Genomic DNA, 25,791 nt, shown 5'->3' with positions numbered 1-25,791 from the left:
AACTGACGACTGTTTCTTGACGCAAAAAAGCACAACAAAAAAACAGCATTTTCCTGTTCCTTAAGAAGAGCTTTGTTCAAAATGTAGGTGTCAGATGAAAAGGTAAGACGTGCATCGGCAGAAGTGCTGGTGGCTGCTCCAGTGCACTCCGCCGCTCACTATTTAACATACACCATGCTAAATGTTTTTCTAGAAGGTGCCTAGTGACAATTATATATGATTTTGACGATATTCTCATCCTCCCACCTGCTCTTTTAAGTGCAAGCCTGTGCTTAAACAGGCTGCAGTTCAGTTTCTCTTAAGGTTGTGACAATGGGGAGAGCAAACCTACTCAGGTCAAGCCTTGATGTGCTGTTGAGAGTCACAGTGGGAGCCGGTACACACTTGATATTTGCCTGAAAACTGCTGACAAAGATTCAGTCCCATGGTGGATCACATGGGGTTTGTTTGGCTCTCCTGTAGATGAAGTCTGTAGAAATCTGCACATTGGATATGACTACCTCTACACCAGGATGTTTAGATGGAATATATGTGTTTCTTTTCATTATTTTTGATGCATGATGGCAGCACAGTTTCATTATCAGGGCCATCTTTGAGCCATTACTGCGTTCTTATAGGCTGAACCTTCACCTGGTGCTGCTGCTTTTGTCATTGTCAAACTGAAGACGCATTATTCTAATGATTGTACACACCTCGCCACTACCCCCCAGCCCCACCTCACAAAGCCACCCGCAGCCTCCCTCCCTCCCCCTTAGCCCCAAAGAAGACAGTGCGAGAGAAAGAAGAATTCAGGAGCAGAAAGTGTTTGAAGTGGTTTTCCATCGCGAGCGAGTCTGCCGGCCGTCTCCCCGAGATGTGTCACCTTTGCCGAGAGGGAATAGGAAAATCACGTTTCGAATGGTAATGATAACATACTAATCACTGGAGTTCTTTGAAGAAGCCAGGGAGTATGTACTCTGTCAGTATCCCCGGCTGCTTCGTGCTCCCAGCCACACAGGGACTGCTGCCATGGTCCAGGTGCGTTAGAGAAAGCGCCGCATGTCAATATGTCCCCTCCATCTCTGCTCCTCTGTGGGGCCTCATTACAGAGCAGCCATTTTCTTCAAGACACCAACAACTCTCACTAAAGACCCTTCTAACGCTTTGTGTCTTTGTCCTGGTGACCATGCTCTTCTTTCACCAAAAAACTAAATAAACCAGGTTACAACAAAAAGAACTTTTAAATATTATAGATTATTATGGATGCTGTTAATGAGGTGTTTCTTGTATTTGCACGCTATATTGTCCCTGTAGGTAAGTTTAGCATTTGAGCCTTCCTTCAACCAGTGCCCCTGGGCAACCTGTCAGGAGCAGTGGACAACCGCAGTGCAGCGCCTGGGGACTCATCTCCAATTCTTGATCAGGGATCTTGGCCAGAAATATATACCTGTTGGATTAGCCTTTGCTGCACATATTTTTGGGTGTTTTGATTGGATCATAATCCCAGTGGACAAAACATCCACAACATCAATATTGCCTTATAACGAACAAATTTGCTGTCCTGTGCTTCCATTTCTGCTATTTGGCCAAACCTTCGTGTACACCAAAGCACCAGCAGGTCTTTGCACTTTGCTCTGCTCACCACCTCCTTATCTCTCTCCCTCTACCACAGCCCTGTTTCACTAGCCATCTGTCCCCACGCTCTCCCCTCTCCCTCCATCCTCCCCCTGCCCTCCCTTTAACTATTAAAAAGTATCTCTGCAATTTTAAATGACATGTGTCAGCGGGCGCAGACAAGACGCAGCGCCAAGAAAAGAGTTCAGAGGCAGCGTATCCACCCCGCTCTTTTCCCATCCCTCTCATTGTCAAACTTTGAGAAGTGTGTCATTGACTTTTTCTTATTCTCCCCACCATGCTTTCATTCCCTTAGAGTGATTAGCTGGTGCGTATTTTGACAGCCTAACCAAATCTTTTTCCCCCTGTCCCTTTTCGTTCACACGATGAGTCTAAACTGGTGTCAAAGAGGTAGGCTGTCATTCATGGGGTTGTTTTTGAACGTCAACTCCGTGTTACATCAGACCAGCTACTTAATATTAGAAAGGCCATCAAAACCAACAGCATTCAAGTAAACATCACCGTCATTCATGTCTGCTCTGTTTACAAAGCTTCCTTTGAAGGCACGTCGTTTTGATCAGATGTTTGGCAGTTTGGATGAACTTCATCGCAGCAGTGGACAGGGGTTATATGGACTCTGTTAGGGTTAGAAACTCACTGTAAATGCCCTAAACAACTGATTTCTTTAACCTTTTTATTTGGTGGATTCAACAATACATTTTGAGGAGATAAGTTGATAATGAATGTAATTAAAAATATACTGAATTCCTTAATACAGGCTTTCTGACAATTTTTGTAGGCTCTACTGAATCTTAAAGGCCTTGAACTAGCAACTAACAGGCTAAAAGTAGAGTTGCAGATATCCGATACTGGTATCAGATATCAGTGCTGGTTTGGACTTATGAATTCATGTAATAACACTATTTACTGGTCATATTTGGCCTTGAAAGTCCAACAAAGTAAAAACTTTTTATTCATACAAAGCTACTCTGTCACTTCAGAGATAAATAACAGTTATATGACACATTTGGATCAATTTTGTCTTATTTTATTTTTGTTTAAAGGAAATAAATGCTATTTTCAGTCTCTGCATTAGTATCGGGCAGTATCGGAACCAAGAAAACTGGATGGGTGCTTCTGTACCTAAAAGATCATCAGTGTGACTTACGGGTTCGCGGATGACAAAAATTGGATGCAGACAGCACACACACATTGGTCTCACTTTGAGCTTAAAAACTTTCACAGTATATCTGTTCTGGGGCAAGACAAATCTTACTACATAATTTAATCAGATTTGACAAAAAAGCCTGTGCTGTACGTGCGCATGTTTTCAAAAGTGCAAGAAGAGCTTATTATTTTTCTAATTTAGAGTAATGATGGTTCTGTCTCAATACAATGACCTTTGATCAAATCACCTCACAAGCAGTCCAGTTGAGTACCTGTGGATCAAATCTTATTAAATAGTGAATCAAATAAATAAAAACAAACTGAAAATTCTCATTAAATCACAAGCAGGGGAACGCAGCTCTTGAACAACACAAAACAAACCATAATTTATGATGTTTGAGAGCCCCAAGGTGAAAGTCAAGGCCATCAGTCAACACATCAGACCTTCTCGCACCTCAGATGTCCACCATGAATAGTTAAGCATGAGAGAAACCTCTGCTTTTCAGGTATCATAGGAACCACTCACTGTTGAAGTTAGTACACCTGATATTAAAGCCTGCCTTTACACCTTGATAGTCACAAACATCTACTTTGAAAAAATGATCAAATTGCTTTTTTAATAATTAATGAAACACATCTTTTTCTTGATATGCTGTCTGGATTGTGGGCTTTCACAGGGCAGCCTTGTCAATTGTTGATAGCTGAGAGATACAATAGGGATTGCAGTACTCATACATCATGGATCACTGTTTGGTCCACTGATGCGGATCAAGTACACATACAATAGAAATATTATGGCCGATTCTCTGCTCAGTCTACAAGAACTCTTTCTGTTCACTGTGGACAAATCTCTGTATAGTACCAAATTAAAAACAGTATTATCCATCTTTTTATTTCAGGTATCTTATCTTATATATGTCCTTTGACCTTTTCAATGTTTATGTCTCAAAACAGTAAACGTTCACTCTTAATTTTATTATTCTCTTGACCCTCTCAATTTGAAGTAGTATGTTTAACCTTAATTACATGTCACAATAGGTCTTTCATAACTAAATATAAAGGCAGTTCTGTTTTTTTATTTACCCTTTTTCAACCTTATTTTCTTATTTAACTCACCATAGTAATAATTTGTGCTGTTTTCAGTGTTTAGGTCTCAAAATAGTAAACATTCACTCTTCATTTTATTATTTGTTTGCCCCTCTCAATTTAAAGTGGTGTATTTAACCTTGATTACAGGTCACAATAGGTCTTGCATAACTTAATATAAAGGCAGTTCTGTTTGATTACTTTTTACTTTATGTACCTTTTCCGACCATATTTTCCTATTTATGTAACCATAGCAACAGTTTGTGTATGTCCTTCAACAATACTTATTATTTAAGATTCGTATGTATCGTATTGTAGTCACGTACCATCGGTTTTTCATGCGAGCTAGCTGCATTTGCTGATGTTAAATTCATTGCAGCCAGTTGGACACCATCACGTACCCAGGTATTTTTGACTGAACCAAACCAAATTACATTTTTTTTCAACGTGCTCCACTTTTCATCCTCAACTTTTTTGTGTGACTAAACGGTGGTTGTAAACAAAACAAGTCGGCGACAGACCTCAAAGTGCGGGCTTATGTTTTATGTCCAAGATGAGGAGACAGCACCTTTTCCATTGTCGTCCCACAACATGCTGCCGCTTGATATTCCATCAGCATATAACACATTGTCATCCATGAAGGTTATTGCCAAGCTGGCTGTATTATGTTGTGGATGTGCTCTGTCTGTTTAGGTGACAGTGTTGATGTGTCTCTTTGAAATGGCTCCCAGTCCCTTCTCAATCAATTATTTTGTGTTTGTTTCTTTGGCTTCACGGCTTCTTTTTTTTTCCTCCTTTCTCTATTTGTTGCAGAGAGCGCATCTGTTGGACAACACAGAGCGGCTGGAAAGGTCATCGCGGAGACTGGAGGCCGGCTACCAGATAGCGGTGGAAACGGGTACGTATTTAGGCTGGGATTGAGTTGGGGGAGAAGGGAGACGAGGTGGGCTGGTTGTAAGATAGTGGCAAGGATGAGTGAGCGACAGCAAATTGTCTCGCTCGTATGCGTTGGTGGGTGGATATGTTTGTGGGGTGTAGTGAGGAGGGAGGGTCGGAGGGGAAAAAAAGTATTTTCCTTGACGGTTGATGACATTTTCGGGAGCACATCAAAGGCAAACCAGTAGGATAGAGAGAGGTGTACAGGCGACAGATCGGGTGCCGCTTCTACCCCAAAAAAATCCTGCATCAGTACCACCTCTTGTCTGTATGTGTGTGTGTTTGTGTGTGCGCCTGTGTGTGTGTGTTGGGTAGTTGCATTTTTTGCCAAAACAGACAGGGGGGCTGTGAAAATAAACAACGTCAGCGTTCTTCTAGAAGTTCTTAATTCAGTCGTGCAGGAGGAAGGGAAAAAAAGTCTTTCTAAATAAAACTAAAAATGCACAAGCTTCTTTTCATCCTCATCAAGGTTGTTTTTATCTTAAAATAGTAAAAGAGAAGGCTCATTGGGATCTTAAATAGATGTAACCAGTTAGCATATTTCTGCTTCCTGTCTTCCTTCCTGACACTCCCCACATTATTGAGGCGCAGAGTATTCCTCAGAGATGTATCAAAGCTCATTCTTCAAGTATCAACCGTCTTTCTGTGGCTTCCGCTGTAGTTTTGAAAAAGTTAGTCAATTTACACTATAATCGCCGGGTGGCTGGCACATGCGACATCAACCGATTTAATAATTCAAGTCAAGGAAGGTTCGCATGCGGACCACAGGCTTTTGATGTTTCCTCCCTGTGACTCGCAAATTCATAAATACAATCTGCATTCTCTGCTTAAAAATGTTGATTCGTAGATGTGTTGAGGTTCTGCGACAGCCCTAGATTTTTAACCATCTTTCTGTGTTTTTCTGACGAGAACAGAAGTGGGCTATGGCTTATAATATCACCTCCCGGGCTTGTTAGCTTCTCTAGCCTTAGTCCTCTGCGTCACCTTTGACCTCTTGTCGCCGGTGGCTTCAGCTCAGAACAATGCTGGTTTATCTGCTCCGCGGTGCCACACACTCAGCTGGGTCCGCACCAGCTGTGGGTCGTGTTGGCAGGGCATCATGTTTAATCCCTGACCCCGTCTTTAGCTCGCTGTCCAGTCCAGCCCTCCGCTCAGATGCACAACCTCAAATACTGCTGTCTGTGGTTTTTATACAGGGACTAGCACAAGGAACAACCCGAGAGGGGGCAGAAAATGGCCACCAGAAATATAATTTCTTAGTGGAATTTACACATCTGTTTTTTCATTTGAATTTATCTTGTTCTATTACATATTTTTGTCTTTAGATGTACTTTTAATAAATTTCTATTTGAAATTTGGAGAACTTCCACAATTTGGATTCTTTTTATTCTCACTCATACTTTAAATTATTTGTTATTAATTGGCAAAAGTGTTAGTGTGACACTTGCATTGTTTTGATATTATTAGTGGAAATATTATGTGTATTTTGCTGTTTTAAATAGGAATGAGTTTTGTTTTGGGGTTTTTTGTTTTTTTTGAGATTCTTACAATTTTGACCAATTTTGGGTCTTGACCTAGTGTTTGAAAACCTTTTAGATTTGCTTAATACAGTTTGTTTGTATGGTTATCTTCTGTTATTTACTTGAGCTCAACAAAGGCACACTTTTTATTTTTCCCCTTTATTTTCATGAAAACAAAATAATAGTTATGAGAGACCACTTTTACTAAAATAGAAAATGTTGCAGAGACACAGAGGTTGCATCCACAGACGTTTAACACAGATAATTAGAGCGTTAACTGTTTCACCAATCACACTTTCTCTGGTCAAACTATAAATACTTTTCTCTCTCCAGAACTTCTAAGTTGGACTTTTTCATTTCTTTTGACAGGGAACAGTTTGTTATTTTGCGCTAATTCAAAGTTGCATTCTCTTTCCAAAATGACACTGTAGCCCTGAAGAACTGTAATTGACCAATGGAGGAAGTAGAACAAAAAGACATTTTCTTTCAAAGAGCCAGATCCCGAACAAAGAAATGGCGTTGAGACTGGGTTCTGCCCAGTGACAATCTCTCCCTTAATGACCAGGAACAGAAAACGCCAGATGCTTCTAGGTCACGTTAAAGGGAGAAAAGGGGCTCCCAGCTCTGAGCAAAGAGGAATCTTCACACAGTCGCATTTTATCAGATTGAGCATTTCTTGTGCCATTCTCCGTGTCTCATGTGTATTTAGCATAAAACAAAGGCTTTGCCAAAAGCACTGAGAGCCCTGAGAGGCTGGAGAGGAGACTCTTAGGACACGCTGAGCTCTTTAGCACATGCACCCCTGGAGAAGCACACTGCGCCTCTGTTTGTCTCATAAATAAAGTATACAAGTTCATTAGTGAGGAGCAGGGACTTAAAAGCCCTGCACAGCAACAAGCCAGGCTCAGGCTAGCTCACTTAAAGAGGGAGGGACACACTTAGGCAATTTAAAGAAACTACAGTCAGACCATTTACATGGGCCAGAGAGGAGTGCGACTCGTGCCAAATCAAAGAGCACAAATATTTTAGTGCCTCTCTCGACCCCTGAAAACGTACAATTTTTTATGTACGTTGTTTTGTTTCTCAGTTTTAGTTGTGGTTAATATACAGGACAAATATTATTCATGCAACTTTGAATCAATACATTACATTCTGTCTCAAGTAAAATAAATCCACTAGTGAGAAGTGAGAGATGAAAAATATTGCAGTTTTTGTTTTGGAGAGTTTTGGTCAAAAACTGAATGTCTATATAGTCATATAGATACAAAATGAGCCAATTAATCTAACCTCACACACAGTATTTATCCACAGTATTTACAGGCCCATTTCTGATTTATCTGCAACATATCGTCTGAATATTTGTGTTCAGGATTTATTTAAAAATTAGGATATTGAGTTATTTATTTTATCAGTATTGCCCATCCCTATAATAGTTTCCATAAATTATGTAAATGTACCTAGAGACTAGACTGTGCTGCTGTTGCATGTGAATGTGAACACTTAAGTGTGAGTATTTGTGTTTACAGACCTGTAATCAATCCTGGAGAATGAACTCTGCTCATTAGGGATTGATTTCAGTTGTGTTTAGATAAGCAGAGAGCCAGCCTCCAGGGGCCAGAGTCCAGCCCTAAGTTCACCACATGCAGGTAGACAAGAGCACCGCGGGCTACAAACTTTATTAAGATGGAGATAAGCAGAGCTAGTCCATCAGACGTGCCACTAGCTCATGTCATGATCCCTCTTTATTTAATGCGATACCATTGAAGCCCAAACAAACCACTCGTAGTGGCTCAGTATGGGGCCCTGCAGTTGTCATTCAGGCCTGTGATGATGTGGCCATTGTATTTTCACTACATCAATTAGTTTTATATTTATTTGATTTAAGTAGTGCTGTTAACTGAGGCTATGTTAGAGCAAAGGGTTCTGGGACGTTGAGAAATAAATGGCTGAATGCTGAAATAAATAAATATGTGTTTGTAAACAGAGCGAATCTTCAGGGCGCGTTTGAAGTGAGCAGTGTGTTTGAGGCGTGCTGGGAGCCCATGGGTGCTGGAGTGTCCCAGTAACATGGAGCCTTTTTGTCCCGAGCTTCTATCTGTCCCCCTCCATCTCTGAGTCCACCCACTCCCTCACACCACACAGGCACAGCACTGTGGCACCGGGCGCTCAAATCTATCAGCAAATAAATACTCACAATCACAACAATGGGCCTATGGCACACGGCTAGAGCCTGCGCTGTTTCCACAGTACGATATAGTACACAGGTAGATCCTATAACAAATGTACCAATTTTATAATGGGTTTGCCATTTTCCCATCATAGCAGTGTGTGACCTTAAAAAACAAATTCTCTTGGTGTACTTTTGATATTATTTGGTCTTATCTGTATATTCTTGTGCATAACTGTAATTCTTTTTAAGTTTTAGTGCAAGTTACAGTGGAGTCTCTTATTCTAGTTCATGCTCTCTGTTCCACATGTAGCTTGAATATTTCAAGGATGTCTTTTTCATTTCTTTATTTAAAAGGACAGTTTGCTAAAGGGGAATCTCTGGAGGTATGGCATAATAAATGACTTTTTTGTAGACAGATACAATCAGCAATGTTTTATTGTCTTCAAAAAGAATATGGACTTATTTGATAATTGTTTGATTAATGGAGCAGCGAGCTAGGACTTAAATATTTCACAGCTTGCGTTTCTGCTCAAAGATACGTAAAAATATGTTTTTTCTGCTTTATTTAAAAAGAAAACCATTATTTAAAGCAACTAAAATTTAGCTTGAGACCATATTTTCCAAATATATATGCTTGAGCGTAGCGTCTAGCTCTCAGAAAAAGTAGCCGTGGGTGAGCTGTTTATCAGTAAACCCCTGGTGGATGAAAGGCGTAGCAATAATGATTTTTTCTGCGCTAATCGGACCTTGTCAGCACGCCGTCTTATCGTGGAGAGGAAAATGACACCGATCCTATCGAAGAGCCTGGAGTCCGAGTCGGCGCCGCGGTTCCCCCCAATCACGGCCGGCCGTGGCCTCGCCGTATCTAGCGCCGCCACAAACGGCGCCAACGCTTTTTTCATGTGGACTTCAAAAACGGCGACAGTCATTAAAATTGCACCCGCGTTCGGCAGCGGGGATCAGCGCTCCGGAGCGAAAATGGGATGTGGGAAGAGGAGGCTCGCTAAATGTGTTAATTCCATCCTCACATGTTTACGGCTTAATTTTAATCTGTTTGAGGAGGGGAGGGGGCGATTGGAGCGGGGGGCAGAGGGGCAATGAGAAAAGCTCACGCCGCAATAAATCGCCATTATCTTTGACACCCTAGGACTCAGCTGGTCCGGGGATTTAGGGGTCCACATTGGCAACAGTCTATATCCAGTCTATGAAAACACTGTTTACGCTTGAACTGTGCTCGCTAAGGTGCAATGGGCGTTTGGGCTCGTCAGACAAAAGCCTTACGTACACAATGAGGCGCTAGCATACGGCCCTGATAGCTGCTAGCATTCAGTTCTGACCAGCACTTCCACACTGAGTCTGTTTACCTCTGTGCTTCAGGCGACAGGTGTTTTCAGAAAATACCCAAACTAAACGTGAAGAGGGCCTTTAATTCAATTGGAGAGAGCTTTATCACTTTAGCAGAGCCTCATCAGACTCCCTGATTGAATAATGACGCCACTAACCACCATAGCTAGCCACCTTGGATCCAACTAGTTCTTCAAAAGTAGCAACTAACATTAATAAAATGATGAAAATCGAATAATTAGACCTCTAGTCGTTTATTAGCTTCAACAAGGCTCTCAGCGTAATGAGACTCTTGGAAGTAATGATCTAACCAGCGCTCAGCAGCTAACAGCGCGCTGCTAAAATCAGGAAACATGACGGATATTTAACATCTTTAGAATTTTTTTACCCTGTCCAGAATTTTATATTTCAGCTGCATCTTTGTGTATTGACTTCCAATTCAAATGGGATCACCCCTTTTATGTGTTCTCAGTTTTTAATATTTTTGGTGCTGATAATAATTATAGAAATCTTAGAATGAACTCCAAATACACCAGCTTTTAATACTGAGTTTGCCTGCCTGCTTCAGATCAGAACAATTTAATAGAAAAAACATTTGCTTTTAACTCTGCACAAGTGCACTGTGGCATGTAGAAAGAACCTTGAAAATGAAGTCATTTGTCTGAGTTTGGATATTGATCTATTTTCTCAATCAAGCCTTATTCAATTATTGATATGATCTAATCCTTATCTCATGGAAGAACGGCTGATAGCACAGTGCCACTGCGATATCTTTAAAGACACCAACGTGTTTAAATCACATTCTATTTTTAGGCTACAATAAGGAAAAAGACAGCCCCTGCCTTCAGAAAAAGTGTAGCGCTGACCTCTGGCTGACACGGAGAGAGCGAAGGAGGGGGACGAGGGAGAAGCAGAGACAACAGCAGTGAAGAGAGGAGCAGGGTTAAAGAAAAAACACCTCTCAAACGAGGAAATGGGAGACAAAAGCGAGGACTCGGAGCCCCCACGGCCGCTTTCAACACATCCACATCTGAAATATTATAAACTAAAAGAGAAAAAACAATAAAGTTGTCATTAAGTGTGCCACCTTGTCACCCGAGGATCTATAAAAGGAATATTAGCATTGATGAGAATAACACGCCAGATGATGACTGATGACAATGACTGATATGTGGCAAAATCTAAAATAAGAAAAGGGATATTCTGAATGGGGCATAAAATGAATACTAAATCCAGACATTTCAATCAATTTTCTTTTATAATTGGCAGACGAAATTGAGTGTTAATACAAAAAAAAAAAAAAAAAAACTTTCTTAAAAAAAATGTGCCTGTATAATTTGACAATTTGAGTAACCAACAATATGCTTATAAATGATGACCTGGCCCATATTCTACTATCTTGTAATTACATTTTTTAAAAATACTTTAAACTTAAATTTTAGAATTAAAATTTTAAATTTTAAATTCATTTTTTTTTTTTTTTTTAAAGGATTATATAGGGGCGTAATATGGATTTGGATACATGTTTATTTTTATATATTTTATTATATCAATTTAACATGCACGCATCAGATATCATATATTTTTTCCACTAAAAGCGTAAATGATATGAGCTTTTAAATAATATATTTGTTTTTTTAGTTTTTGATTTTTTGGACATTTTAAAAGGAAAAATATTTAAGTTATTTTGTGATAATATTCTTAAAAGTGTTTATTTCTTGTTAAGTTGCAGGAGAGGACCAAACAACAGCAGTGACTTGTGTTGAGCTGTAAATACAAGCACGGGCTCTTTGTTGTGGTGCGTTTAGTGAGCGCTGTGTCACTTCTCTTCCACTTAACATGGATGTTTGTAGACCTCCGACTGTACAGTGCACTGAACAATCACTATCTACTTTTACATATAATTCTCCTATACTCATGTGAAAGAAGTACATGAGTTTTTATCCCTTTTAGTTGTTTAGTTGTTGAATCCTTGGGTAAACTATTTGATGGGGTAAATGCGGTCATCAGCTCTTTACTAACGTCTCTTCCTCTTATCGTAGCCCCCCCGCCTCGAGATGCACAATTATCCTTAACAAACACAGCCACAGTCGCCTTCTCCGTCTGTCCTCTTCCACCATGTCCACCCAGAGGAGCCCAGAGCCCTTCCCTGTCAAAGGAGCTGGCTCTCTGGTCCGTCCTGCACCCGTCAGACAGGGTGCCCACCCGTTAGACACCCACCCGCCGAACATGAAACGGGCCGGGCCGCGATGTCAGCTGGTCGCCCCATCTGCCAGTCAGTGGGACGGTAAAGGCTTTTGTCCTGGGGGGTAACCTTAGGAGTGAGCGCGCTGTGTGTCCCTGCTCCAGCCTGCTGCAGCCTGCACATGTGCAACGCTTTAGGATAGGCCACTAACAACATGCTGACTGTGGCTTTTTTATTGAAATCAGCCCAGAGGAAACAAGACCGGGGGAAATTTAACTTTTAGATTTTTGTTTATGAGTGTGAGAGGTTTTTATGATGTAATTTTGAAAGGGCGTCATATTTACTAAAATGCACAAATTGATTTATTTTTTATGTTTATAGATGTCTTGCATTTAAAAAATATATGAAATTTCATAAATGTGCAAAACTATTTATTTATAGCCTTGTGAAATGCCTAAACCTTGCTTTGTTCTGATACTTTAAAGTCGATATAAAAGATAGAGACTTACTGCAGCTCACTGAAGCTTAAACCTCTCATGCATTCTCTCATTCGGTAGATAGGCCGCGCCCTTGAGCTGCTGAAGAAGGAGCGCCACCGCTCTGTCTCACACAGAAGGTGCTGAGAGGGGCCCTGTGTGCTCGCATGGGTGCCTGGATATAATGCTTTGGACGGGGCTGTGTGAACCCAAGGGTGCCTAAAAGAGAATGCGCGTCAGCGGCTTGAACTTTATTTATTTAGCTTTTGTGGTGGACTCCCTCAAAGATATCGAAGTTAATGTGTGAATCATCTATTAAAGTGAGCACGTGCTTCACACCGCTGTTGTGGAGATAAAACCCGATTTAGAGCAACAAAGTAACCCTGTAATCATTTTAGTTGACTATTGGATGTAGAAAGCCTCCCCTTAAGTGCTTGACACAGTCCCGGCGCTAACTTCACTAGCGCTCGCTGCATGATGTATGTAGCGCTGTCCTAAAGGGCTGATGTATGCACAGCTCCACACCAGCCCAAGTCTTCCCCAAGCACATCTATGATCTCGGGTTACTCAATCATCAATCAGGGCCAACTGCAGCGGTACTGTAGTGCGGCCCGTCTTTTAAAGCGCAGTTGAGAAGGACTGGCTAAGATGGCCTAAGGGACGCTCTCCTTGGTCTGGACCGGCGCAGGTTTGATGTGAATCTGTGCGTAGTTAAGGCTACACACAGACCATTCATTGATGTAGCTGTTTGAATGTTTGGACAAGGCCACCTGATAGTAGGAGGAAGTGCTTGTTGACATTTTTTGGTATTTTATCTTTGGAAATTGATGTTGTGATTTGTGGGGTTTCCTGCATAATAATTCAAAATAAACATGCTGGAACATTTCACAAGTTCTATAAAGTAACATCAATGAAATTATGCATTTTTAGATCTAGACTACACCTGAGTAGTATTCGGCTGATATAAAATTCTGTGCAGTCTGTAAAAATATTTTAAAGATAAATCCCCTTCAAGCACACTACAATATTTTATATAAAACCAGAAGGCTTGAGTTGCCATTAATGTTTTTTTGGGGGTTTTTTTGCTTCATTTTTCACGTTCCTACCCCAAAACAGTACACTGTATATAACACAGACATAAAAAATATTTTAAAACCCAATGTCATTATAGAAAAAAAAGCACATAATGTTTGTTTTATTTGCTCATTATTATTCAGTTGAAAGTCATTATATTTAGCTGTTGACCAAATTGAGTGTGTAGATGTGAGTCAAAGACTGAAGCAGAGCTCTTTGCCGCACCCACAAGTCACTCTAAACCCGTTTTCGTCTAAGAATGGACATTCAGAGACACACAATATGGCAGTGATAGAGTTTCATGCCAATTTGCGTGTGTGCTTGAAGTGAGGTATTGTGCTGTTTTAATGAGCTGTTTAGACTGGTGGCCGGTTGCTCGATGAATAATTGCCAGTGCCTCTTAAAGGCCAGATGTATGGAATTCATGCAAATTCAGAGCAAAGGGAAAGTGTGTGTCTTAGAGTGCCTAGGAATAATTGTATTCCAGATGTCCTTCTTTCATGTGTGGCTCACAAAATGCAGCGCGTGAAAGGACGAGCAGATGATGGTGCGATGATTAAGATCTTAAGCATATGGAGATGCGCTGTTGTCTGCCTGTTTGTGTGTGTGGCGTTTTTGAACGTTTTTTGCTCCCTCAGTCTTCGGTGACAGGTTCACCCATGTCTCCTGGGGAGGCCTTCACTCCCAATTTAGAACCAGGCATCGTCAAGTGACAGCAGTGGCTCCGGCACCCTACCTTGGCAATATGACTACAGTTAACTTAACAAGACTCGAAATGTGAGCCTCATCTTTGATGTAATTGATTTGAATGGTTTGAGCATCCTCCTTGCAGAGAATATTTTGGTCGATCTGTCAAAATGATCTTCCAGGATTTGTGGGTCATTTTCCTCATTTGTGAAAGAATGGTAATTATCCAGTTGTATGATTATGCATCATTTTTGTCAGCAACAAAGAACAGGAAGTAAGAGGACTGCCATAAGTGACCACTGCACCCAGGTCTCTCAACACAAGACAAGGCAAAAGCAGTGTTTTTCCATCTGCCCAGGCCAGCTTGTTGTGCACTGATCAGAAATGTCATTACAACACAAATCAAAGATGTGTGTGATGCGGCGCTGCTGGTAGGTGGTCACTCCACAAGTGAAATCTCATTTCTCTGGTCTAATGTGCACAGTAGACCTGTCGTGGGCTGGACTTTGAATGAGGACATTTGTGTTGTTTGGATTTGTGCTGATCACATTCAAGTACACTGTGTCTATTGTTTGTGCGGGTCTTTGATGTTGCCGCTGCCTCTACAGCACCTCCAGCTTGGATGTTGCATCTGTTTTATAAAAAAAAGTGAACAGCTTCTTGTGTGCAGCAGAATAAGCACATCAGTGCAATATCCAGAAACTAAAGATGGAAAGTGATGTAACATTCAGATACCAACACCACTATGCCTTCTTTTAAATAGCCAGAAACAATCAGTGCTGTTATAGTCCAAGTAAGCACATTTTCTCTGTGCTGTGGAGCAAACATAAAAGTATAACTGCCTTGAATCTGAAGCATGAAAGCTCAACTCTGAAATGTTCAAGTTCATCATGGGCAAGTGATCCCAATGAGCCACAAAATACCTAAAAATGGCTCTGCTGAAAAGAATCTGCTTTTCAAAACATTTTGATTTGACTTTTTTTCTTCTGTTTGGTTTGGGAAATGGATGCACTATAACTACCAAATGTGACTGAGACCTCTACTGTAAATATCCTTAAACAGAAAATTACAGTGACTTCTCTTTGTCACACTGTGGCTGTTTATGAAGAGTCTGTGGTCTGATGAGGTGCGTGCCTTGATCCACCTGGGTTTATTTGGGCCAAACAGGAGGAGCTCAGGTCTGTGTGGGCCTGTTTCCTGTCCGCACTGGGGCCTCAGAGCCCTGAACAGAAGGTTCCTCTTCAGAACTCACACCTGAGCACCTCCCAGACGGGACATAGTGACCTCCATCTCTCCACCCCTCTTTCTATTCTCTCTTTCTCTCCATCTCTCGCCACCACTCTTTCTTCATGTGTCTCTCCACCTATCTCTCCATCCTCCTCTCTTTATGTCTTAGGCTCTGTTCCTCTCAATCATTCTCTCTAAACTTCTCTTTATCCTCCTTCTCTCTTTCTCCATCCTGCTCTCTTTTCCACTCTCCACTCCTCTTTCCATTCCTATCTCTATCTGTCTATCCATCCCTTTCTCTACCCCTCTTTCTGTCTCTCTCTCTACTCCCCATTCCATCCTTCTCTGCATCCTTCTCTCCATAACTCTCTCTGTTTCACCACCCCTCTGTCCATCCACATTGCCACTCCTGCTCCTTCTGCCCCACACTCGTCTCCCCGGCCATGGCCTGCCCTACTTTTACCTCTCTCACTTCGGACGTTTGATGTTGACTGTGTTTTTGTGGCCCTGTCCACAGATCGTGTGTATGTTTGGAAATAGCTCTTTGCTTCAGCTGCATCTCTGTTTATGAATATACATTTCACAAACAGCACATTTAGTTAATAGTGTGTGAATAGGCTGGAAGTCTTTTATGTGTTAACCAGGCTTATCACACTAAATATGATATACAGGAGAAAGCCACACTTTCATTGACTTCTACAGACTTTGTTCCTTTTTCACTGGATGTTTTTATCTTTGGAATCTCTCCGAAAGACTTCCTAAAAAGAGGCCTTTATTCGACGAGGAAGTGTGTGTTTACTTGTCTCTTAGTATCTTTTTTTATTTTGTCTTGAAGTGACAGGGTGTGAAGGAGGCGAGGCATGTGCATTTCACAAGTCAAAGGCGTAAACAGTCACAACACTCAGGCTGCATTCTAATGGAGGAGGAATCCATTTAGAAATAGAACCAGGTTAAGGTTTAATTACAGTGTAGTTTACATATTATGTGCCAAAAGCATATTAATTAACAGTAAATCATTGTCACAAACCTGGAAAGATTTTATTCATTTCATTCTTTCATACATATCTTCTGAACAGCGTTCACAATATTACCTATATTTTGATACTCTGCTCACCTCTAGGCTTTGTATATATGTTTTTGACTAGCGATGTTTTAATGATTTTGTACTCTTGAAGATATTAAGTTGTGTCTCTTTGAATTAGCTTATTCTTATCCTGAGTACATGTTGGTCTGGGCACTATAACATCTCCATCTTTAAAAAGGGACTTATTGTGCAAACATGACCGAGTGAGCTGGACAACTTCTTGAACTCCAGTAACATCAGTACTTAATTTTTTGCTTACATTGTGTCTAGTACATGGTAAGATGATGCTGACAAATATACATTGAAACTAACATGCACTTATTTGTATGAAGATCTGATTTTGTGACTACAGCGACAGTTAAATATTCTAAAGAGTAGAAAACAGTATCTTGTCACTTATTTGAGTGTTGTGATTGAGCTGTCATCTTTCTAATGGCGTTTTCTTGAAGATGTCTGGCACTGTAATTAGTGGATTGCTTTGAGCCGGGCCATCCCAGGGCAATGAGAGGAGCAGCTCCAATGGAAGGGGACTCACACTAGGGAGACCGAAGAAGAAAAGGGCCGCCCGATCTCCCCTCCTGATGGAGGTTATATTTTCTGTGACAACTGGACCAGAGTAATCAAAATGTGTTAATAATCCCTTCAAAGGCCCTGGCGGCACATCAGTGAGCAGCCTGAGTGAACACCAATCCCTGTGCTTTAGACCCTGGTTCGGGCCACCCCACCCTCGCCGACCCTCCAGCGCGTCTCTTCCTCTTATCTGCCAACCAACGTTTCAGTCTGTCTGCCACTTTAGCATATCAAATAAAACTGTATGCCAAGGTAACAGGCATTTCACTCTGTTGCAGTGAGGTCCGAAGCCCAGAGGAGGGCATTGTTCTAAGTTGGAGGCACCCTGCTGCTTGTTCCTAACCTCCCAGGATGGTCTCAGGTCAGACGGCATGGGGTCCAATAAGTTCTGGCTTTTATTTGAGGATTAGCACGAAGGTCATAGTTCATGAAAATGGCCAGATGGGGTCTCTAACTCTAAATATCTATACCTTCCGTTCCTAAAAGGAGCCTGAGCACCAGGATCAATGAACTCGATCAATGGGTATAGCTCTGGCAAAAAGTTTGATTGCATGCATATTGATCAGAAAGAGGAGCTAAGCTAAGAAGCTGTAAGGCTATTGATCTGATTTTGGATTTGCTCCGCTTTAGTTCAACTAATTTGTGTACATGTTTAGGGGCAGTACATGGACATGACTGATGAATTGTATTACAAAGGAGGACTAGAGTATACTAAACTAGATGACTCATTAGGCCATGGATAAAAAGCAAAGTATGACTCAAGTGACAGTTGACACCTTAGGGTAGTTCAGTGGACTTGACTAATATAACGTAATAAAACAATAATGTAAACAACAACTAGGGTGTGTTAGTTTCATTGTAGTTAACTGTTCCCTCCCAGACAGATATTTGAGCCAGTCCCTTTCAAGCACCAAGGGCAAAGGTTACTGTCCAAATAGAGTTCTGTTTCTGACCAAGTACAAACTTGGATATTAGAAATTATTAGTGACTCAACCTTTCCTGATGAATTTGATCAATCAAGGTCTACTAACTCCTTTGCATATCTAAATTAAGTCCCATTAGAGAAAGCAGGTCTCATTGTGAAGTCAGACTCTGAGCCCATGTGTCAGGATCCTTTTTGAAGCCTTTAAAAATGCATGGACGAAGGTGATGGACCAGAGCCCAGTGCGACCTTAGAGAGGTGTCCCAGGAGAGGCCCAGTGTCCAGTGTGGGTCCGGAGCAGCCTACATGCTTAATAATACACTCCACACATCAAAGAAGCCATTGCAAAAGAAGGTTGAATTCTGTTAACTGGACAAGAAGTTTTTTGTTTTGTTTTTTTTCTCAAGTAAAGTTGTTTCACCATTCAACCAAGTAGATTCTTCAATTGCGACAGGGCTCTGACAAGTAATGCTTTAAATATCTGTCTGAAGGGAGGCGGTAACTACATTCAAACTAACAGACCCTAGTTGTTTAAGAGTGAGGGGAATCTACTTTTAGTCCATTGAACTTCCTAAGCTGTGAAGGGTTACTTTTCACATTTTGCATCATTCATACCCCTAATGGTTCAACTCTCAATAGCATACTCAGTTTAGTCCTGTTGTTTTCTTGGTTTTGGGTTGGGTCTGAAGATGGACGGGGTGATTGCTTGTACCTTAGACCCTCACTGTCTATAGTCTATATTCACTTCACTCATAGACATCTGCATATAAAGTTTCATCCAGTTTCTTCTTGTTCTGTCTTGGATGCTGCACATATATTAAGTATTCGTATACGTTTGTGTATGTTCACGATGAGGCCTACGTGGAGCGTCTCCCTGGGAAGGCTAACGTAGCTGCGAGCGCTAGAGGACTCATTGACTTTCTAATGATTAGTGGTCAGGCCCCCAGCCCGGTTTTGGTACCACAGGTCGGTCCGAGACGCTACTTCTCGCCTCTGGCCACCGCCGCGTTCCTCTATCGACTAACCCCCAGCCGCCTCTCTCTTTGGCCTGCTGGCGATGTGTCAAAACCCATTAGCACCAAGTTCCGCTACTAAAGATGAAGATCATTTTCGGTTTTTCCGTCTCTCCGCGCCAAAGTCTCCCTTCTCTCTCTTCCCCCTATTGTTGGTCCTCCTCATCCTCCTCCGCTGTGCTAAAATGAAGAGAGAATCACAGAGAAGAGATAGTAACCTTTGACAGGAGCAGTTCCTGTTGTGGTATGTATGGCTCTGTATTGATCTGCATTGGCTTTAGGAACTATAGAGAAGAAGAGTCAGCGCAGAGTTGTTGCCGCTTTCAAGTCCCACACATTTTTCTGGGGAAAGACAAAGAAGTTTCAGATAAGCGTTGACCTCTTTGGGTCCCGTAAGCTATGGAGATGTGTGGAGTGGAGCTAGTGTGCTTAGTATGTATATATGTAAGGACCAACTTCAGAGTTCTCTATATTACTATCTTCTGCTGATGCTGTCTCATTTATTCTCACTGCTTTTGTGCATTGGACTTTTTCTTGCTTAAAGGAAAACAAAATTGTGTATTCAAACGATCCTTTTGTTTTAGATGCTTCAATCCATTTTATGCTCCAAGGTAAAACAACAAAATTGTAGTAGATTTTGTGCACTTCCACCATTTTACAATATCAAAAGTAGTTGCTCCTGCTGTTGGCTCTTTCACAGATTTTCTTCAATGACAAAGCAATGATGTTGTTCTCCAGATCAGTTCGGTTCATTTTCCTGATTATTTTTTTTAATATAGTACTCAAAAAATCACTCCATGCACTCTACAATTTGATTATAATTTCAGAAGGTGGTAGGGACTTACTGTATGCAATTCAAAGAAAATTTACTGTTTTGAAAGCAATATCCAAACCCAAGATCTAAAAATATTTAACCTTTATCATTATTTGTGTGGGTTTTCTTCCACAAGCATGCCAGTTTTTGTTTCACATGGATTGGCCCAGTAATCAGAGCGATTTACCATAAATCAGGTCAAAAAATCTGCAAAGAGATTCAAGAATGTTGTGATGTCACATGAACGCATTTATATAGTGTTCTTAATAACATTTTTTTCATCTACGCTGTAATGTTTCCTTATCAAAATCATCCTTGAATTGTGTTTTGTTTTGATGTCATGTGGTAATACAGGAAATACTCCACTGTGTTTTCAAACTCCATACACTTTCACTAAAAAAGCCCTCTGTATCAGTCCTGTGAGGTACATTCTAACATGGCTTAAAGCAAGAGTCAATTTTGCATGATATAGGACCTTTTAAATTGGTGCCTATGTTAGCTGTAAAATGCTAATTGAATAGTGGAAATGATCAAATGTCTGATTCGTCTTTATTTAGTTTGTGAACTTGCTGTCAATCTGAGCTAGTGAAACTTCTTGATTCCACAAATCTGAGCCATGATTTGAATGATAATAGATGTTTACTCACAAACTGTTCGCTCTATGAGACAGCAGCATCCTTCTAACCCAGCACTTCCACTTCTGATAAGCTCAATCTCCCAAGAGAGATGCGCCTGTCAAAGACTTTGTCCAAACAATGAAAAATATGTGAAAAAATGTGATGAAAAACTGCAACACTTCTCCATCCCCGCTCATCAATCCAGCCAGTCAGATTCATTATTTATTTATGAAACTTGGGGTGTGATATTTGAATAATACGACAGGGGAGGGGGTAGTTCTGTACCAAAAAAAACCAACAAAATGACAACCACACCAAAAGCACCGGAGGGCACGTGCCAGCACCTCCCATCAGTGTCATTGTGCCACGCTCTGCCCCCATGACTCTCTCTCTCCGTCTCCCTCTCTCCGTCTCTCTCCCTCTCTCTCTGCAGGTCGCCATGCACACATTAGCTCTTAGCATATACTGTTGTGATACATACATGCATATAGCAAAATGGGTGTATAGCTTCTCAAAGTGGTGGCAGTAGTTCACTCCTGGACAAATATAGACAAATGTAGAGTATAGTGAGAGAGAGGGGCCCGGTGCACCACGCCCTCAGGCCCTGGAGATGCAGTGATGGATGGATTCTGTCTTCTGTGATCTCCACTTGTCAAACAAGTGTCACTAAAACAACAGTAAAAACACTGGGATGGGCTGCATGCCAGTGGGCTGTAGGTGGGATTTGACAGTGCAGTAGATACACACTGCATTCAAATTATGTACATATATTGTAAATGTATGTTTATAGCAATGTGCATATTTTAAGTCTGTCCATAGATCATGCAAGATGACATGGAAAGTCAATATGTTATTGTGTCCTTAAGCAAGGCACCCACCTTGCTTATGTAGAGTATCTGGTTTGGTGGTAATGGTAGGGAGGTGATGGCAAAGATTGGCCAACTCTCTTTTGTCTGTCTACCCTAGGGCAGCTGTGGCTACAGAAGCTGTTTTGCATCAGAGTGTGGAGAATGATTAATGACTTAGTTATTGCCAAGCTTGTAACGTGCAATACAAATGTAAGGCATTTTTTTTAGAAAAAGTAAACAGCTTGTAAAACCCAATAATTACAAGTGAAATAACATGCCTATTTCGAAACTGACCTCATTAAATTGTGCAAAACAAGATTAAGAGCAGTAGGTCATGGCTTTCCATTCGTTTGTCTGTACTTTTTGTTACATTTTATTAGTCGCTTGCTCTTTACTTCAGAAGTGAACTGAGATTGTGTTGACCTGGTTTGGATCTTTTAGTGTTGTTAATATCCTCTTGATCTTTCCTCACATCCCATGACCACCATCTTTCATATCACAACAACCCTGTTCAAACACCAGCTCCACTCCCCTGTCGCAGTCTCCACAACTCCAACTCTTTCAGCCGAATGTCACTACCACAATCCACAAAGGCTGCCTGCTTGTCCTACAACCGCCCCCGCCCTCATCTCCGCAGCGACAGGAACAGCCCAAACCAGACCACAACAAAAAATCTCGGGGAGAACCCACCTTTTGTTTACTATCCTCAGAGGTATGAGCGTGACGGGGCGGCTGCAGTAAGGGACTGTGACAGAGGTGATGTCTAAATTAATCATTCATGCTCTTTTCACATGGGCTACAGTAACAGGACTGAAATATTAATGGTAGCGGTAGAATAAATTTGATTCCCCCTTCTTTTCACTGTGATTATAATCCGCCAGCCCGCTCCCATACACACACATGTATATTTATGCCCTGGAGAGGAGGTTGGGGGTCACTACCAGGAGTTTGTCTGCGCTCATAGGCACACACACACTCTCCCTCTTGCCACTTGCACTTGTGTACCACCTCATTGTTTTGGAATATGTACATATTTTTCACGTGTGCCGGGCGAGTGGCTATACATTATACATTATATGCTACCATGGTCCAGGTATGAATAGTGCGCAGATGCTAGCCAGGATTTTTTGTTTGTTATTTTAATTAGGTGGTCTTTTTTTTCCTCTTTTTGTATGGAGAGCGTGACCTCAGAAGACAGTGTTCTGGTTGAAATTCAAACTTAGAGTGATCTGCTTTGCAAACTGGAACGGGATAGTGGGGTCATGGCGTCTTTTCAATTTTGTATTTCGAATTTTGTCTGGGCACCTCTGAACACTATCTAAACAAAACAAATGGTCAAAATTGGTGCAAATTTTGGTCATACAATTATGTTTTGAGATTTAGTAAATCTTGCTTAATTACCAGAAGACTCTACTCTCTATTGGTTGTTTATTTGTGGATTTGTTGTTTTTAGTAATATAGGCCCTGAGACATTAAGTTGATTATACTTATCCATTTATCTTGTGATAAATTTTTTATATTTATCAATATGGGCTCCTCATGGTACATTCATTTGAGCTTGAACCTAACTATTGGAGCTAACCTCCAGGAGGAAGGGGCGTTAAAGTCTTATAATCAACTCTGACTACTAAGTTTTTATTTTTTTATTTATGTAAAGATGCATAGTGTAACTTTCACAGGGTGGGTCCGCCACCTGCTTGTTTCTGTGATGACGATATTGCTTTGTCAGGAATATTCTGCCATTAAATGTATCCCTCTTGCATCCTTTTAATTAAAATAGTGTTTATTGCTCAAAAATATCTTGAAAAATGCATTCTTACTGTGAGCGTGTTCACCTCTCTATAGATCTGGCCTGTAACTTAGCTTGGTGGCATCACATGTTTGTTTTTTATGGAAATGTCCAGTACCATATTTTGCTACATACCAGGCAAGGCAATAGCTTCTCAGTGGAGATAATCAATGAGTGGACTGTCCATCAGAAAAGTTACATAGTGCACCTTTAATATAAACAAGCTTTTACAGCCACCTTGGAGAGCGACTGTATCCTTAGAGGACTGGACCCCATTGTGAAATGACTAAATGCCATATGTTTGAAAACCTGTGGAAGAGTTTTGCACTGAACTTTATGTAAATGTACTTTTTGTGGTTATTACTGCACGACATTACTGCTGAAAGTTTGCACACAAATGAAGCGTTTAGGAAATAAGTACACACAAAAAATTATATATATAATGAATGCATAATTTAAGTAGTTACATATTTTAAATGAGCTGAAATCAACCACTAGCCCATCAAATGACCTGTTCTGTGTAGTGTCCATCTTGTCAGAACAGGGAAGGCTGTCTGTCAGAAAATGCTTTGTGACTTTGTTTTGCGGTTGCAGACATCATTGCTGTAAGCCTCACTCCGAGCAACAGAACCTGGTGTTGCCGCGACGATAACTATCAGCTGTTTATGTCTCGGCGTGTCACAGGGGATCTGTGTCTTCCTCTGTCACCTTCCTGGATGGCGCCGCGCCTCTCTTCACCCCTCTGTTTCCTCTACTGTAATGAGGAATACGCAATGAGCCCACGGGATCCAAACCTAAGTTGTTTTGCAAAAATGGGGGAAAAAAGAAGACGACTCCCATTCCAAGTTTTTCTGACTTTAAAATGTAAACATTACAATATCTCTGTGAGGGAAAGGATGCTTGTTAAGTCAAAGTTTAGATGGGCAGCAGTTGTTGCAAGACTTTTCCCGTGTAAACTATCTTTTATCATGTCTTGTTTTCAATAGAAATACTTTGAGCAATTAGACAGTGACGGCTGTAATTATGCAGTATCTGGTAAAACTAGTGTGTCAGCTCAACACATTCACTCATTTTTATGTATTTGAGCCAGTGGCAGAATAAGAAGTCTGACACCAATCTGGCAAATTGTCCCAGTATTTCAAATAGATAGGTTATCTCTATTCAAATCTTTTCATAACTTTGTACTTGTTAGTAACCCAGTTCTTGCATTATATTATAAGTGTAGGCGTTCTACTGCCACACCATATGGGCCATGGGTGGAGAACTTTTAAGAAACAGACCAGTTAAATTCACCAACTTGAGACTTTTATTAGAACTTTAGAATCTTGAGCTTAATGTAATAATGCACTTTCAGCACATTGGGTTCCCATCTACTTTAGCGAAATAATATAGTGGTTTATTAGTTTGTTTGTTTTCTATAGTGGCGATTGCATCAGAAACCATGCGTCATCACTACTTGGCTGTAAGAAAATAACTTCACGATAGAAAATTACTGAAACTTTTTTACTGTGTCTTCGTTATTTTTGCATATTCAGATTAATTTGATTGTTTGTAAGTCTAATTTAAAGGTGCACAATACTACTTTTCGGCTGTCTTCATGGTTCATGATGGTGTTTTATTACTCATAACTTGAAATCCATTTATTTTTACTATGAATGGGCAGATCTGACCTGTAACTTGGACCAGTGCCATCACCTGCTTGTCTCCAAGGCGATGGACAAATTTGATGCTATATTGTTGAACATTTCAAGCACAGCGAATTCGCTATTGCTTTCTGTTTATCTGAAATGTCGTGATGCCAAAATAAAGTAATTTTTAAAAAATTGTGTAATAGAAATGCCTAACTGGGAATTATTGGAAACTACTTTATGTATGATTGTCACTGAAGCATCTATGTTGGCTCTTCAAGGTTCATTGGAGTTTGAGAAAGTTCTATTGCAGCCATATTGTTGATTTTGGTTCTATTGGTTGTTTATTTGTTTATTTGCTTTGCTTATTGGCAGGATCAAGTTGTGGTCCCCTAGTATTATAGATAGTTGTTATACAGTTATTTTATCATGCAATTCTGTCATTTATTTCAGACAGATTTAAGCCACATCCTCTATACTGAGTGTTTATTGAAATCCTGCTCTCCCTAAACTGTTCAGTGTGATAATATGTGGTGTCCCTGTCTGTTCTGGCTGTGTTTAGCCCTGTCTACTCTGCCACACTGCGCTCGCCTGTGACATGACAGCGGCCACAACGCCACGCTCCGTTTGAGGAACAAAATATCAGTCAAGACATGTTTTTCCCTTTTCTTTTTGGGAGCAAGTAGGCATGCACGCGTTTTGTCTGGTGTCTGATTGAGCCATGCTACATGAATATTTGTGCGCTCATGTGTGTTTCTCCTCGACTTCATTGCCTTGTTGAAATCTTGTCAAAATCTTGCTGAGAGAGGTCATTTTTCAGTGTCGGGACAGACGATTCTCAGTGACATCGGATAGATACAGGACATGCTGAACTCATTATTGTGGGTTTGCGTATGTCATCTACGAATACAGGAATACAAGGTGACAGTACATGAGATTTGAGCTGAAAACCTAGCTTCCTCATAGCTCTGTTGTCATTAGCCTAATTAAACTGGATCTTGGCGCAGTACACAAGCGAAAGAACTGTCCGGCACTTATCAA

The 25,791-nt window shown here is 40.9% G+C and overlaps 1 protein-coding gene across 1 annotated transcript in view; it reads left to right on the top strand.

Moving 5' to 3' along the window:
- LOC110154237 (vesicle transport through interaction with t-SNAREs homolog 1A) overlaps positions 1-25,791 on the top strand; it is a 95,261-nt gene that overhangs the window by 7,874 nt on the left and 61,596 nt on the right. The window contains exon 3 of the mRNA XM_055150560.1: positions 4,660-4,744. Within this exon, the coding sequence (XP_055006535.1) occupies positions 4,660-4,744 (85 nt within the window). The remainder of the gene's footprint in view (positions 1-4,659; positions 4,745-25,791) is intronic.

The sequence above is a fragment of the Boleophthalmus pectinirostris genome, unplaced genomic scaffold, assembly GCF_026225935.1.
Source record: "Boleophthalmus pectinirostris isolate CB_2022bp ecotype Guang Dong unplaced genomic scaffold, ASM2622593v1 HiC_scaffold_14, whole genome shotgun sequence".
NCBI classification, from domain to species: domain Eukaryota; kingdom Metazoa; phylum Chordata; class Actinopteri; order Gobiiformes; family Gobiidae; genus Boleophthalmus; species Boleophthalmus pectinirostris.
This window is presented reverse-complemented; position numbering and strand designations above follow the sequence as displayed.